This window comes from Leucopleurus acutus (assembly GCF_964270905.1).
Source record: "Leucopleurus acutus genome assembly, chromosome: 2".
NCBI lineage: Eukaryota > Metazoa > Chordata > Mammalia > Artiodactyla > Delphinidae > Leucopleurus > Leucopleurus acutus.
The window spans coordinates 185056582-185069482 of NC_139143.1; the positions used below are offsets into that span (position 1 = coordinate 185056582).

The following is a 12901-nucleotide window of genomic DNA, read 5'->3' on the forward strand; positions in this document are numbered from 1 at the left end:
GAGGCAAAGGTACTACCAGAGTGAGACAAGCAAACTGTTTGTCTCATCCTGTCCCCTGTCTGGATAATGGCCATATCAGTTGTTTAGGGGGAAGTGTAATGTCCAAGGTACCATTGAACTGTGAGATCCTCCGTTGGTTGGGAAGAAAGCTCTTCCATCTCACCTAGAGAAAGCTGGGCGAATTCTCCAGGTTAATGAGGTGCTGCGTGGCACCCTCCTGACCTGTGCTTATGTGGCTCCTTCCATCTTTCATGGAACTCCCTGGGGCAGCAGTGGAGGCCTGTGTTTGGAAGACAGATGTGGCCTTGTTAAACTGGCTCTCAGCCTCACAGAGTGTAGAGGCTCTGCAGGATTCGGCTACAGCAGGCTCAAGTGTGTCCTGTTTGAACCCCAAGCTAAATTCACGTAACAGTGACAAGGCCTATTTGAGCTGCTGCCTTTAGCTCAGCAAGCTGACCACCCTAATGCTTTCCTGTGTGTGCGTGTGCGTGCGTGTAGGTCAGTGGGACAGCATGGAGGAGTACACCTGCATGATCCCTCGGGATACCCACGACGGGGCGTTTTACAGAGCCGTGCTGGCGCTGCATCAGGACCTCTTCTCCTTGGCGCAGCAGGTACAGACCTCCATGTACCCAGACCACCTACAAAGGGAAGGTAATCGCATTCACCCTGTCCGCGCCTGGCACGTGGCGCCTGTGTAAACAGGCTGTTGTACTTCAGCTCTGGCGTTTGGCTCTGTGGCCTCGTTAGAATGGCTTCGGAGCGCAAGGCTCGGTAAGAAGATGACCCCAGCATATCAGCCGGGGCCACTTTCTGCTCTGAGAGAGGGACACGTGTTCCAGAAGTTACCGTTTAGATTGCTTTTGGAGTTGGCTTCTTGGGTCATCGTTGCATCCTTTTTACCATGTTGCTTTAGCACTGCTTGTGGTAGAGAGAAACTGTTTTACCAAAGGAGAATTCAGAGAGCAGCATGCCCCCTTCTGCAGCAGAAGTCAGTCACAAGGTTCTTCTGGCTCTGCAGGCGTGTCACACACTGGTTGGTTACCTTTTAGGAAAGTTAGCACTTGATTTGGATATCCTGTGCTGTCTTGCAGAATAAAATAACGAGGTAATCACATCCAGCCTGTCAGGCACCGGACTGTCTTGGGTGAGGTGCTTGGGTAAACGACCTGAGCGCTACCGGATGGGGACATAGTCATATAAACCTTAAACATTCAAAAAGGAAAAGCTCCACATGCAGGGGTTTTAATTGATGAAACAGAGAAGACCCAAACTGCAGTCCTATGGCATCCCCACCGCCCCAGGCTCTGATTTACACGATGAGAACTGAGACCTGGGTCATTCCGGTCACAGGCACAAAAGCTTCCATTTACATGGAGAGGATTGGCATTCTTCTGCCAATTTCAGAGGCACTCCCTCAGGAGGACAAGGCGCTTAAAAGCCAGAGACAACCAGCTGGGCCATTTGAGTGCTTGCACAGTCTGTTCTTCCCAGCATGCCCAGCGTGGCGAAGGTGAAAGAAGGTAGATCCACAAGCTGTCCTCTTGAGATGCAAGAAAACAGTGATTCTGTTTCTAAGCACGAATTTTCCTTTCTTTGTTAAACAGGATCTAAGATGTTAAGCTTTTGGCTGCCATACATTTCTGTCTTTTCTGAGAAATCAGATAATGCTCTTCTCTAGGCTTTCAAATCTGGTAAAAGGTTTCTTCCCTCCTTCAGTGAACTTTTCTCTTTATCACTAGGATTTCAGTGAGACAGGTAACTTCTGCAGCTAGTTGGGAAGCCTGAAAATCACAGCCCTCCCTTCCCTCAGCTCCCAAGTCCACAGCTCAATTCCAGGGCTTCTCTTTTTCTCTTCCAGTGCATCGACAAAGCCCGGGACCTGCTGGACGCTGAGTTAACCGCGATGGCAGGAGAGAGCTACAGCCGGGCGTATGGGGTGAGTGTGGACCGTCTGCACGGTGCAGGGTTGGAAGCACATTTCAGTTCTTTTTGCAGAGTGGGCTCGTGAGGACGCACAGGCTGCCGAGAGCATGCCTGTGGGGCCAAAAAGAATGACTGAACTGAAGCCTGGCTTTCGAATTGTTCACGCTGTGTTAAGTTGGAATGCGATTTGCTTCCATCAGGCCATGGTTTCTTGCCACATGCTCTCCGAGCTGGAGGAGGTCATCCAGTACAAACTTGTCCCCGAGCGCCGGGAGATCATCCGCCAGATCTGGTGGGAGAGACTGCAGGTGAGCCTGGTAGAAAGCCCCGCTTAGCCTGCCCCGTCCTCCCCTGCTCAACATAAGCTTCCTGTTTCCTCACAGAGGTTCCGTTTGCATTCAGAGCAGAACACCCACAGGCTTCTCACCTAATAGGCCTCTAGCTGCAAGAGAATGACCTCTTTTTCGGCCTCCTTTTACCCTTCTCTAGGAAGGAAAGAAAAAAATTTTTTTTCTTTCTTTTTTGGCTGCACTGCACAGCTTGTGGGATCTTAGTTCCCCAACCAGAGATTGAACCTGTGCCCCCTGCAGTGGAAGCACAGAGTCCTAACCACTGGACCACCAGGGAATTCCCAAAAGAAAATATCTTTAATAAGTGACATAATGGCCAGCCAGTTGAGAATCTTGACCTCAAAATCAGTGGTTCTCAACTTTAGCCACACAATAGAATGACCTGGAGAGCTTTTTTTTGCCTTTTTCAAAAAATAAATTTATTTATTTTATTTATTTATTTTTGGCTGTGTTGGGTCTTCGTTGCTGCGCACGGGCTTTCTCTGTTTGCGGCGAGCGGGGGCTACTCTTCGTTGTGGTGCCCGGGCTTCTCATTGTGGTGGCTTCTCTTGTTGCACAGCACGGGCTCTAGGTTCATGGGCTTCAGTAGTTATGGCTTGCGGGCTCTAGAGCACAGGCTCAGTAGTGGTGGCTCACGGGCATAGTTGCTCAGCGGCACGTGGGATCTTCCCGGACCAGGGCTCGAACCCGTGTCCCCTGTATTGGCAGGCGAATTCTCAACCACTGCACCACCAGGGAAGCGCCCTGGAGAGCTTTTAAAAATCTGGATACCCAGACCACTTCCCAGACCAAATAAACAAAATTTCTGGGGATAGACCCAGGATCAGTATCTTTTCAGCCTTCCCAGATAATTCCAGGATGTGACTGACGCTGAGAACCACTGCTCTAAATCCACTTGCTGACTGCCTGCATCCAGCCCTTTAAGTGGGGTGGCCTGATGTGTTCATTTACTGACCCCTGCCATTTACAGTTCCTCAGGTCATAGTCATCCCATAATCTCTGTGCAGACTTTTTTCCACTGAAGTTTCCCCTCATCGAGAAACTTTTCCAAGTCTTCCATCAGTATTTTCGTTGTACATTCTGATCATTGTAGCTTGAGGAGCTGTCAATTCCAGATCTGGGAGTCAGGAGTCTTAAGTGTCCTTGGAAAGGACAGTTCTCCCATTCTTTGAGTAGGGAGGAGAAGTTTGTTGGCAAATCCTTCACTGCTCCAGAAGCCACTTGTCCCCCTGCTTGTCATAATCAACCTTCGTCGATTTTAAGCTGTTTCCTCTTGACCCAATCCACACTTAATTCCAAATTCTGTCCCCAGACAAGTTGAGGTTTGTGCTTCCAACTTTTCAGTAGGCTGTGGCAGAGCCTTTTGACTCCAAGTTGCATTCCTGTCCACGAAGTTCCAGGCACATTCCACTGGAAAGGAAAAGAGCGGGGCAAAGGATTGCCTATGAATACAGTCGTTTATGCTCTGAAATGAGCACATGCAGTTCTTTCACATGTTTTATTAGCAATTATGAAGTGCCCAGTGAATGTTTTGATGGAAAATTGTCCATTGAACCCCAGAAAGGAATTCCACAAAGCCAGAATTTCCCACTTGACTCGTACACACCCTGGTGTTTTTAAGTGCCTATAATGAGGTGAAGAGTTTCCAAATCAGAGATCTGATGAATCTTCTGCCATTCTAACAAGTGGGCAAAATAGAGACTTGGAAGGGGGGTAGATTAAATGAGTCTCAGAAGGGACCCGTGTTTGACTTTACTGTGTCCAAGATACCATCATCATCTTAGGCCTTCATGACTTTCCTACCTTAAGACAGGAAGATGCTTTTAGGTTTCCAGGGGCCAAGTGATTTCAGCATCTGGGAGAAACTAGCAGATGATGAGAAGTCACCAAAACAGTCACTCAGTGTACTTTTTTCTGTTTTTCTAACTTTGCAAATTACTGTCGTTACACATAACAGGACAGAAAATTATGGTCCAAGGCCTAAAAATACAGCGTTAACTTTGTGGTAGGAATTTGGCTCTTGTGGATGGCTTGCTGTCAGAACACTCAACCAACTGCCTAGGCTGGAAGAGTGCCGTTTTGCGATCAATTAAACTGAACTCCCCAGCCAGTGGCTCCCGCGGGGCAGTTTGAGAGGTCAACCTTACTTGCATTGGGTCTTTTCTTGCCTTGGGTTCTTTATTCAAGCTCAGATTGTGTCCTGTCATGTTTAAAAGCCTGCAACCATTGTCGCTAGACTTTTAGACTTACCTCCATGGAGGACAGCTTGTTGTTTGGTTTCATGGAACTCTCTGATGAAGTGATCTCAGAAACCCATCTCCCCTGGTGTTTGTCTCTGACTCTGACTTATTCTCAGGAAGGTGGAGGAGGAGAGGCTCGCTCTGTTCTCAACAGTCTTTTGATATAAAATTAGCTTAGCCCCTTTGATAATGATTAATTCACTTTGTTTCTTTTTAGTTTAAAAGAATTTATATGTGTGAATGAATGAGTCCCTTTCCCTTCTATGTGCAGTTTTTGATCTGAGACGAATAAAAATGTAGAGGAAAGACAAGGTCAAGATCTGAGTGCAAGTTTAGGCTCTGATAACTTCAGAAATATAAACACCACCAACTTTCAAACAACATCAATTGAAAATTTAATTATTTCAATTTTGTTTACACTTAATTAGTTTTTTAAATTTTGAATGATACATTTTAAATTTAATTTCTTTGTCAGTGATAGGCATCTTCAACCAGAGAGACTGAAGCAAAAAATTAAAGCTAAAAATACATTATTTACAATTCAGAAAAGAAATTTAAATAATTTAGTTCATTTAAGCCTCACCATGGCCCCATGAAGTTGGTACCATTTTTATCCCATTTTACAGATCAGTCACAGAGAGGTTAAGTAATTTGTCCAAAGTCACATAGGTAGGGCAGTGGACGGGCCAGAATTCAGGTTCCAGAGTCCTTGCTGTACTGCTTCTCGAATTTTGAGAAGTTCCTAAGAGGTGTTTCACTCACAGTACCCTTCACTTGAGAAAGATGAGATTACGAAAATGAATCTCTTTTGTTTCAGGGTGGGTTTCACTGTTGCTTGTGAGGGGCTAAGTTATAGCAGAGCACGTGTCTAATCCTTGCTTCTGGACGTTCCAGGGCTGCCAGCGTATTGTGGAGGACTGGCAGAAAATCCTCATGGTGCGGTCGCTAGTGGTCAGCCCTCACGAGGACATGAGGACCTGGCTCAAGTATGCAAGCCTGTGTGGCAAGAGTGGCAGGCTGGTGAGTGTCCCCACCGTGGGTAGGGTGGGAGTCTGAGGGGTGCTCCTGGCCAGTGCTGCGTATAACCCCAACCTCTTGTTTTGAAGGCTCTTGCTCATAAAACCTTAGTGCTGCTCCTGGGAGTTGATCCATCTCGGCAACTTGACCACCCTCTGCCAACAGTTCACCCCCAGGTGACCTACGCCTACATGAAAAATATGTGGAAGAGCACTCGCAAGGTCTGTGCTGGAATCCTGCAGGAGACCACATTTCTCCAGAATGCTCGCCTAATCCGCTGCTCACTGCCTCCTCCAGGCCCGAAAGGAAACAGCGTCCAAACCACCATGCCAGGGAGTTCACTCCTGTCAGGAGGCTATTTGGCCTCCTTTCAAAAAGTGAATCACATTCAAGGAGGTGCACATACACCATTGATCAAACCACCGAGTGCGATCACAGTTCTATTTACTAGCAGCTAGAATGTGCTAAAACATAGAAAAAATTTCTGGGTTGTGTTTTTCCCCCTAAGAGAAGTACCCAAAAGAGCATGTTTGTGAAAACACAGACTGAAACTTCCGTAAGACCAGCTTGGTTTTTCAGACTTCTCGTCTCCTCTCCTGTCGTCAGTTTGGGATTCAGAAGCAGCAACACCCAGAGTGTGATGCTGAAACCAGTGGGGAAAGTCACCTTGAAGCCAATGTAGAATTCCTCTGACTTTATTTACAGACAGGTCCTTGGGAAATAGATGTGGCTTCTTTTTTGTTTTTATTTTTTAAAACAATCTGCCCGGACGATGGTGATGATTAACAAAAAGTAGGCCCTGGAGGCAAAATCAGCGCCTGCTTTGGCTCCCCCATCATCGTCCTCATGAAACAGAAGAGGGGGTCCCAGCTCTCCTCTCCCTGTTGCTGTCCCCACAGTGTCCCTGAGATGAGAAAGGAATGCAGAGCAGCCGCTGGAGCTGTGGCTGTGGAAGATGTGATAAAATCGCAGTGGAGTCTCGGCTGAAGGCTTACTTGGGAGATCCCTGGGCTCTGTCAGAAGCTGATTTCTTTTGTGGGTGCTGGATCCTGTGACTCTGAATGCCACCCAGAGTGGGAGCCACAGCCCTGCACCACGCACTGGGTCTTTGATTGGGGCATACTTCAAATATCATGGCCCAAGTGTCCTTCTCCAAATGTGCAGTTTGGGGTTTTTTCTTTTTTTGTTGTTTGAGGGGGGGTTGTTTTGTTTAGTCTCTGTGAGCCTCCCAGGCCAGAGCACTTCTGATTCTGACCTTCCTCCAGGCAAATGAGAAAATCAGAAGGTGCTGGATCTGAATATAGTCTGGTTTCCTTCCTATATGGAGCCTCCAAGTCTTTGAATGTCTTGCCGAAGGCAGGCGGAAGGAGGGTTTTGGCTAATATTTCAACCAGGGAGTGGCTTCTTTCAACATAGGACCACAGCCCAACTTCTCCACAGATTATGGCCTTTTCTTAGGAACCCAGATTCTGGAGGGAGACCATAAAACCACGTGGATTAAAGATTGAGAAATCTATTTAAAATTCGGTGCTTGAACTTCAAGCCCGGAGCTAGAGATGCCACATCTTCGTAAGAGCTCAGGAGCTACTCCAAGAAAGCTGACTACTTAATAATTGTGCTATTGCACAAGCACTATGTTCTTCCTCCATAAATAAGGACTGTACTCTCTGCTTTGCCTGAGGCAGATGGAAATGGGGAAAAGCAGATCCCGTTCTGCAGGAAGACATCAGGCGATAGGTGCATGTCCACTGTTTTTCTAGACAAGACAGTTCACAGAATCTAGAGACAGGCTGGTTCCTTCTGTGAAATTCCACTAAGCCGAGAACATAGTTCTTGCCCACAAACCACGCAGGCAGTCAAGGGCCAGAATAGTCTGCCCAGCTTACACTCTGGGCCTGAGAGAAACCCCTTCCTCCAAGCGAGCGGTCCATCATCCGTAAGAGAGAAAGAATCATGTTTCCCCCTCCTCGCTTCCTGGGGATGGAGAAAAGAAGGAGTTTTTAACAGAACATTTTCAATTCCTTGGAAATAAGTTGCCTCCATGCCACAGAGTAGAAAGATACTAGAGTCTCCCATGCTGGGTAAACTGACTAAACCTAACATTGGGCTTCAAATCCAAACTAATGCCCAGCCTTCCCAGTTTTGGCAGTTTTCGTTTTGTTCTTGGAGAGTCTCCCGAAGAGAATTTAAACTCTCTCTGGACAGTCAGTGACGCGGAACCTGTGGGCTCTGGAAAGCACCTGGCATCCGAGTTCCTAGTTCAGTTCTTAACCATCTTACCTGATGTACACACTAACCACCCTGAGTTATCTTCCACCTTTTTCATGAGGGATCACTTAAGGACTCCCTCCCAATTCTTTTTTCTCTTCCTAATCAGATTTAAGTCTAGCCAGTGTAGTTCCCATAGAAGAAAAACTAAAGGAACACTTATCACTTCCCAGGTGTGAGATGCTGGTATAGCTCATTTTTCACAGCCACTGGTGAGGGGTGGAACTCTGAAGACAGATGTCTGAGAGACACAGGTGTCTTGGTAACTGTTAGAACATCTGTGTTTCTGCCCTGCCCTCGTGCGTGGATTAGCTGCCTGCTAAATCATTGTCACGTCATTCTGCCTCTGGGTTAAGCCCTCTCGACTCCAGGTAATTAATTAATTCCTTATATATTAAAAGTATCTAAGGTTGGTCCTGGCCCCCAAGCCAGGGAGTTTCAATTTTCCTTCAGGGCCGTCATTACTGACATGTTTCTATTCAAAAAAAGAAAAAGAAAAAGACTCTTACATGATTTACAGTAAGGAAATCATTCTGACATTTATTTGAAGTGTTGGGTTTTTTTCTCTCCTTTTCTGTAGCAAAGAGCACATTCTCTTTTTCACATTTATCACGATGCTAGTATGTGTGGACATGGCAGGCTTATACAAATGGCTTGTAACTGACTCTCAGATCTCTGACTCTGTCTCTGCTCTTCCCTAGTTCCACTATCTGTTACCAACCCAGATGCCTTCTGCTCACTTTGTATAAAATCACATAGTGTAAAGAGATGTAACTGCTGGAGGACGCTCTGCAGATTTTGCTCCTAAGCCACCCTATTCAACTAAATGTTTGCTTGGGTAGTGTCCCCCCCATGCCACTTTGATGTATGAGGGGCCTCACCCCATCTCTCTGTTCTATTTGGGTACTGAGGGTTCTGTCAGATTTTTAAAAATATTTTATTGAGATATAGTTGATTTACAGTGTTGTATTTCTGCTGTACAGCAAACTGATTCAGTTATACATATATATACATTCTTTTTCACATTCTTTTCCATTATGGTTTATCACGGGATCTATCACATTTTTTTAAACTGTAATTTTTGGTACGCTAGTGTCCAAGGTACCACAGTGTTTTAAACACATGCTAAAGTTTTACTAGCCTGAAACAATTCCCCATAAGCCTGATTTCCCCCAGGGCAATATATTGATAGTGAAGTAAGCAGTGGTTTGAGATTACTTCATATGAATTGTTTTTTGGGGTAGTCAGGCGAGTAGTTTTTCTAAGGCTTATTAAGACTTGTAATTACAGTTGGCCAAGGAGAGCTAAGACTTGCGTTGAAAAAATATGAATCTTCTTGAAAAGCCCAGCCATCTCTCAGCATCACACCCCGGTCCTCCATCCTGCGGGGTCCTCACCCTGTGTTCTAGGGTGTTGCGTTGGGAGAGGGTTGGCTTAGGTGCCTGTGAACAGCAGTTCCTGTCGCCTGAGGTTGGGCCCAGTGCCAAGTGGTTCCCTGTGCCTTTGTCCTGCTACAGATCGATGCCTTCCAGCACATGCAGCACTTTGTTCAGACCATGCAGCAGCAAGCCCAGCACGCCATCGCCACCGAGGACCAGCAGCACAAGCAGGAGCTGCACAAGCTTATGGCCCGGTGAGCTCCCCAAGGCTGGGCCCACCGCATGCCAGCCCTGCCCCACCAGCAGCCTCTGCTGCAAGGGCCGTGTTCAAGGCTCCCGGAGCAGCCGCTCACTTACATCTCTCACCGTTTCCAGCAGGGGTCCCAGGCAGCCATCGAATGGCGCTACTCCAAAATCTCTGCCACTTACTTTCCCAGGATCCAGCAGCCCAGGAGCACCTGTGTGCTGTTCTCCTGGTGTCTGGCTTTAGAGTTTGATATGCTGCTACTGCCAGATACGCTGCTAATTTGATGTGTGACTTTAGATAAGTTACTTAACCTCTCTGTGCCTCGGTTTCCTCGTTATATAAAAAGGGGATAGTGAGAGTTCCTTTTTCCTAGGGTGGAATGAAATGGTGTGAGGATTAATGGAAAGAATACATCAGGTCTTTAGCACAGAACCTGGACTAGCTTAGCAATCAGTGAAAGGAAAAAGTAAGGGAGAAGCCATATAGCAATCAAAAGAAAAATTGCTCTCAACAGCTACCACCCACCATAATGAATGTGGGGGAGATAGGTCCATGCAGACCTCCGTGTGCCAGGTACCTGGTTTATGCTAGCATTGAAAGACAGAGGGCAAGAAAAGACCATCCCTTGAAAAACTTGATCCCCAAAGCCTGTCTTTTTCCTTCCACGTGGCTAAGAATTCTGACGGTTCCCTCATGTTGCTTCCCGAGAGGAAGAATAAATATCAGGGAGGCTTTTGTGCTCCTGCGACGTAATTCATTGTGCTCCTTGGAAGGGCTCTTCCGAGGAGGGGGCAACCTGGGGGCTTGTTTCTCTGTTTTCAGATGTTTCCTGAAACTCGGGGAGTGGCAGCTGAACTTGCAGGGCATCAACGAGAGCACAATCCCCAAAGTCCTGCAGTATTATAGTGCCGCCACGGAGCACGACCGCAGCTGGTACAAGGTAACCAGAGACGGGAACCTCCCGCTGCCTCCTCCAGACGCCTGCCTATGCACCCTAGTGGCTCGTGCTTTACAGCAAGGCCTTGGTGGCCTGGTCTGATACCACGAATTGGCTTTTTTGAGTGCTGGGAGCCAGTTTGTTAGAGGCCCTTTCCACGTCTAATTGATAGATTCTTTGACTTGGAAAAGACTTATTATACCGTGAGTGTGTGCGTGGCTCTGGGGATGCTGTTGTCTTACAGACTCTTGGCGGCTTGTTTTCCTAGAGCATCTGCACACATGGTTAGTCTCTGGAACTTGTGTCTTCCCTTGGGTCATCTGTTCCTTCCCAGCTCCTTTCTGATTCCCATCCCTTTCTGCTCCTCATCTAAGAACTAACTTTCTGTTTTTATTGGAAAGCTCCGGGTAACATCCTGTTATATCATAGGAAATTTTTCAAGAAGATAAACAGAATTAGAAAATGTATAAAAGATGTGATTGACTGGGAGAGGACTGAGTCTTGGGCGTATACGTCTTTGGTGAGAGCACACATTCTCATGTTTTTCTCTCTTTTCTGAGGGGCCTCCTGGTAAGAGCTTCGTGGTGTGGCAGGTGTCCTCCATTTCTCTCCGGTGTCTCCTTAACCGGCTGATACTGTGTGAATTAATCCCTCTGGGATCCAAACCTGCATCTGGAGACCACAGAAACATCAACGAAATTCTTATGCTGCTTTAAGCATGCTTCAGTCTGATCTGAAAAATGCTCATTTTGTGAAAGCAACAGTAATTATTCTCTCTAGGACAGCTTCAGTCTGAGGCTGGAAGAATATGTCCAGTGAACCCTTGGTTAGTTGGAACCTTACTAATTAGAACTGTGTCCTAACCAGATTACTTTTCTTCATTCAGCTTTTCAGAAAGAAACAAATCACAAGTAAAAAACTGGCTCCAGGACTTTTAGTTTTAATTTTTTCCTAGCATGGGCCCTTTTGGGTCTATACTGTCTTGTACCATCAGTGGTGTATGTTAGTCCCATGTGCATGCAGGACTCTTTCTTTCTTTGTTCAGCGGGACCCCCAGCTCATAGTACATATATAAGAGGTATTTGTCGAATAAACAAAAGTATGGGAAAACTGAACCTGGGTCATTGTAGGATTCTTACTCATCAAACAGAGGTTGATTATGATCAATCTACTCTGCTTAGCTGGGGAAATGGACCCTTCCATGTTAAAGAAAGGTTTTTAGCAAGGGATGCAAAGGAATTTACTGATTATCCGGAAAGTCCAACTATGAGTAGATTTTTTTTTTTTTGGCTGTGATGCGTCTTTGTTGCTGTACGCAGGCTTTCTGTAGTTGAAGTGAGTGGGGGCCACTCTTTGTTGCGATGCGCGGGCTTCTCATTGCAGTGGCTTCTCTTGTTGCGGAGCACGGGCTCTAGAGCGCAGGCTCAGTAGTTGTGGTTCACGGACTCAGTAGTTGTGGCTCATGGGCTCTAGAGCGCAGGCCCAGTAGTTGTGGCTCGCAGACTCAGTAGTTGTGGCTCGCGGGCTCTAGAGCGCAGGCTCAGTAGTTGTGGTGCACGGGCTTAGCTGCTCCGCGGCATGTGGGATCTTCCCAGACCAGGGCCTGAACCCGTGTCCCCTGCACTGGCAGAGTATTCTTAACCACTGCGCCACCAGGGAAGCCCAGTAAGTGGCTTATTTAATGTCCTCCTACCACTGCAAACTTACCAGGTCCCAAATCAAACTGTCCCTCATGCTCTGTACACCAGGCAATGCTATTCCATAGCGTCACTGCAGCTCAGAGCGTCAGAGGTGTGAATGGTTAGCGCCAGAGGCTTCTTCTGGCAAGCAGGCGCTGAGCACTGGCTCTCTGACAGGCCCTGAGCCAGGTGCGAGGGACGAATGATGACCAAGAGTCACCCTCCGTGGTGGTCCTGTGCTCTCAGTGTGTCCCCTTCCCCACTGTCCTCTGGCCTGGTTAAGACCTTCACCCTCACCCCCTGAACCTCTGCCTTCTTAAATAATCTGTTTTATATCTGCTGCCAAAGGAATGTTTGAAGCCCAGCTTTTAACTGAGCTTTAAAAACTCCATTTCCTACAGAATGAGATGGGATGCCCTTGGTCTCACATGCCAGCTGCTCCGTGGTCTGAGCCTGCCGCTTTGCTGGGCTCCCCCTCACTGCTCTCCTGCGTGTGCCCTAAGCTTCAGTCACATCTGTCTGCTTGTTTCCTGTGAACTGTGCCGTGCTTGCCCAGCTTGCATCTCTGTCCCTGTTCCTCCTCTGCCAGGACGCCCTCCCTGCCGCCCTCTTGCGCCGTCCTTGCCCATCTAAGGCTGCTCAAGACCCGCCGCAGTCTCTCCTCTGTGACGCCTTGCCCGCCCGTCCCTGGCATTCCCGTTGTCTGTCTCTTGTTGCCCCGGTCATGTTCTGCCTATTTTTAGGCTTTTGAGTAACCTACCCTACTAGATTAGCAGGTCCCTGAGGCAAGGCCCATAGCTTGTTCCTCCTCATGTGCCCCCCACCCCGCCCATGGCACTCACCACAGCCCCCGATACA

The 12901-nt window shown here is 47.5% G+C and overlaps 1 protein-coding gene across 4 annotated transcripts in view; it reads left to right on the plus strand.

Moving 5' to 3' along the window:
• MTOR (mechanistic target of rapamycin kinase) overlaps positions 1 to 12901 on the plus strand; it is a 117488-nt gene that overhangs the window by 85166 nt on the left and 19421 nt on the right. For all 4 annotated transcript variants that reach the window (XR_014326030.1, XM_082834556.1, XM_082834554.1 and 1 more), the window contains exons 32-38: positions 499 to 614; positions 1862 to 1939; positions 2127 to 2234; positions 5411 to 5536; positions 5623 to 5754; positions 9319 to 9434; positions 10250 to 10367. Coding sequence is in view for 3 of the 4 variants with exons in the window: in XM_082834556.1 (XP_082690682.1) it covers positions 499 to 614; positions 1862 to 1939; positions 2127 to 2234; positions 5411 to 5536; positions 5623 to 5754; positions 9319 to 9434; positions 10250 to 10367 (794 nt within the window). In the remaining variant the exon portion in view is untranslated. The remainder of the gene's footprint in view (positions 1 to 498; positions 615 to 1861; positions 1940 to 2126; positions 2235 to 5410; positions 5537 to 5622; positions 5755 to 9318; positions 9435 to 10249; positions 10368 to 12901) is intronic.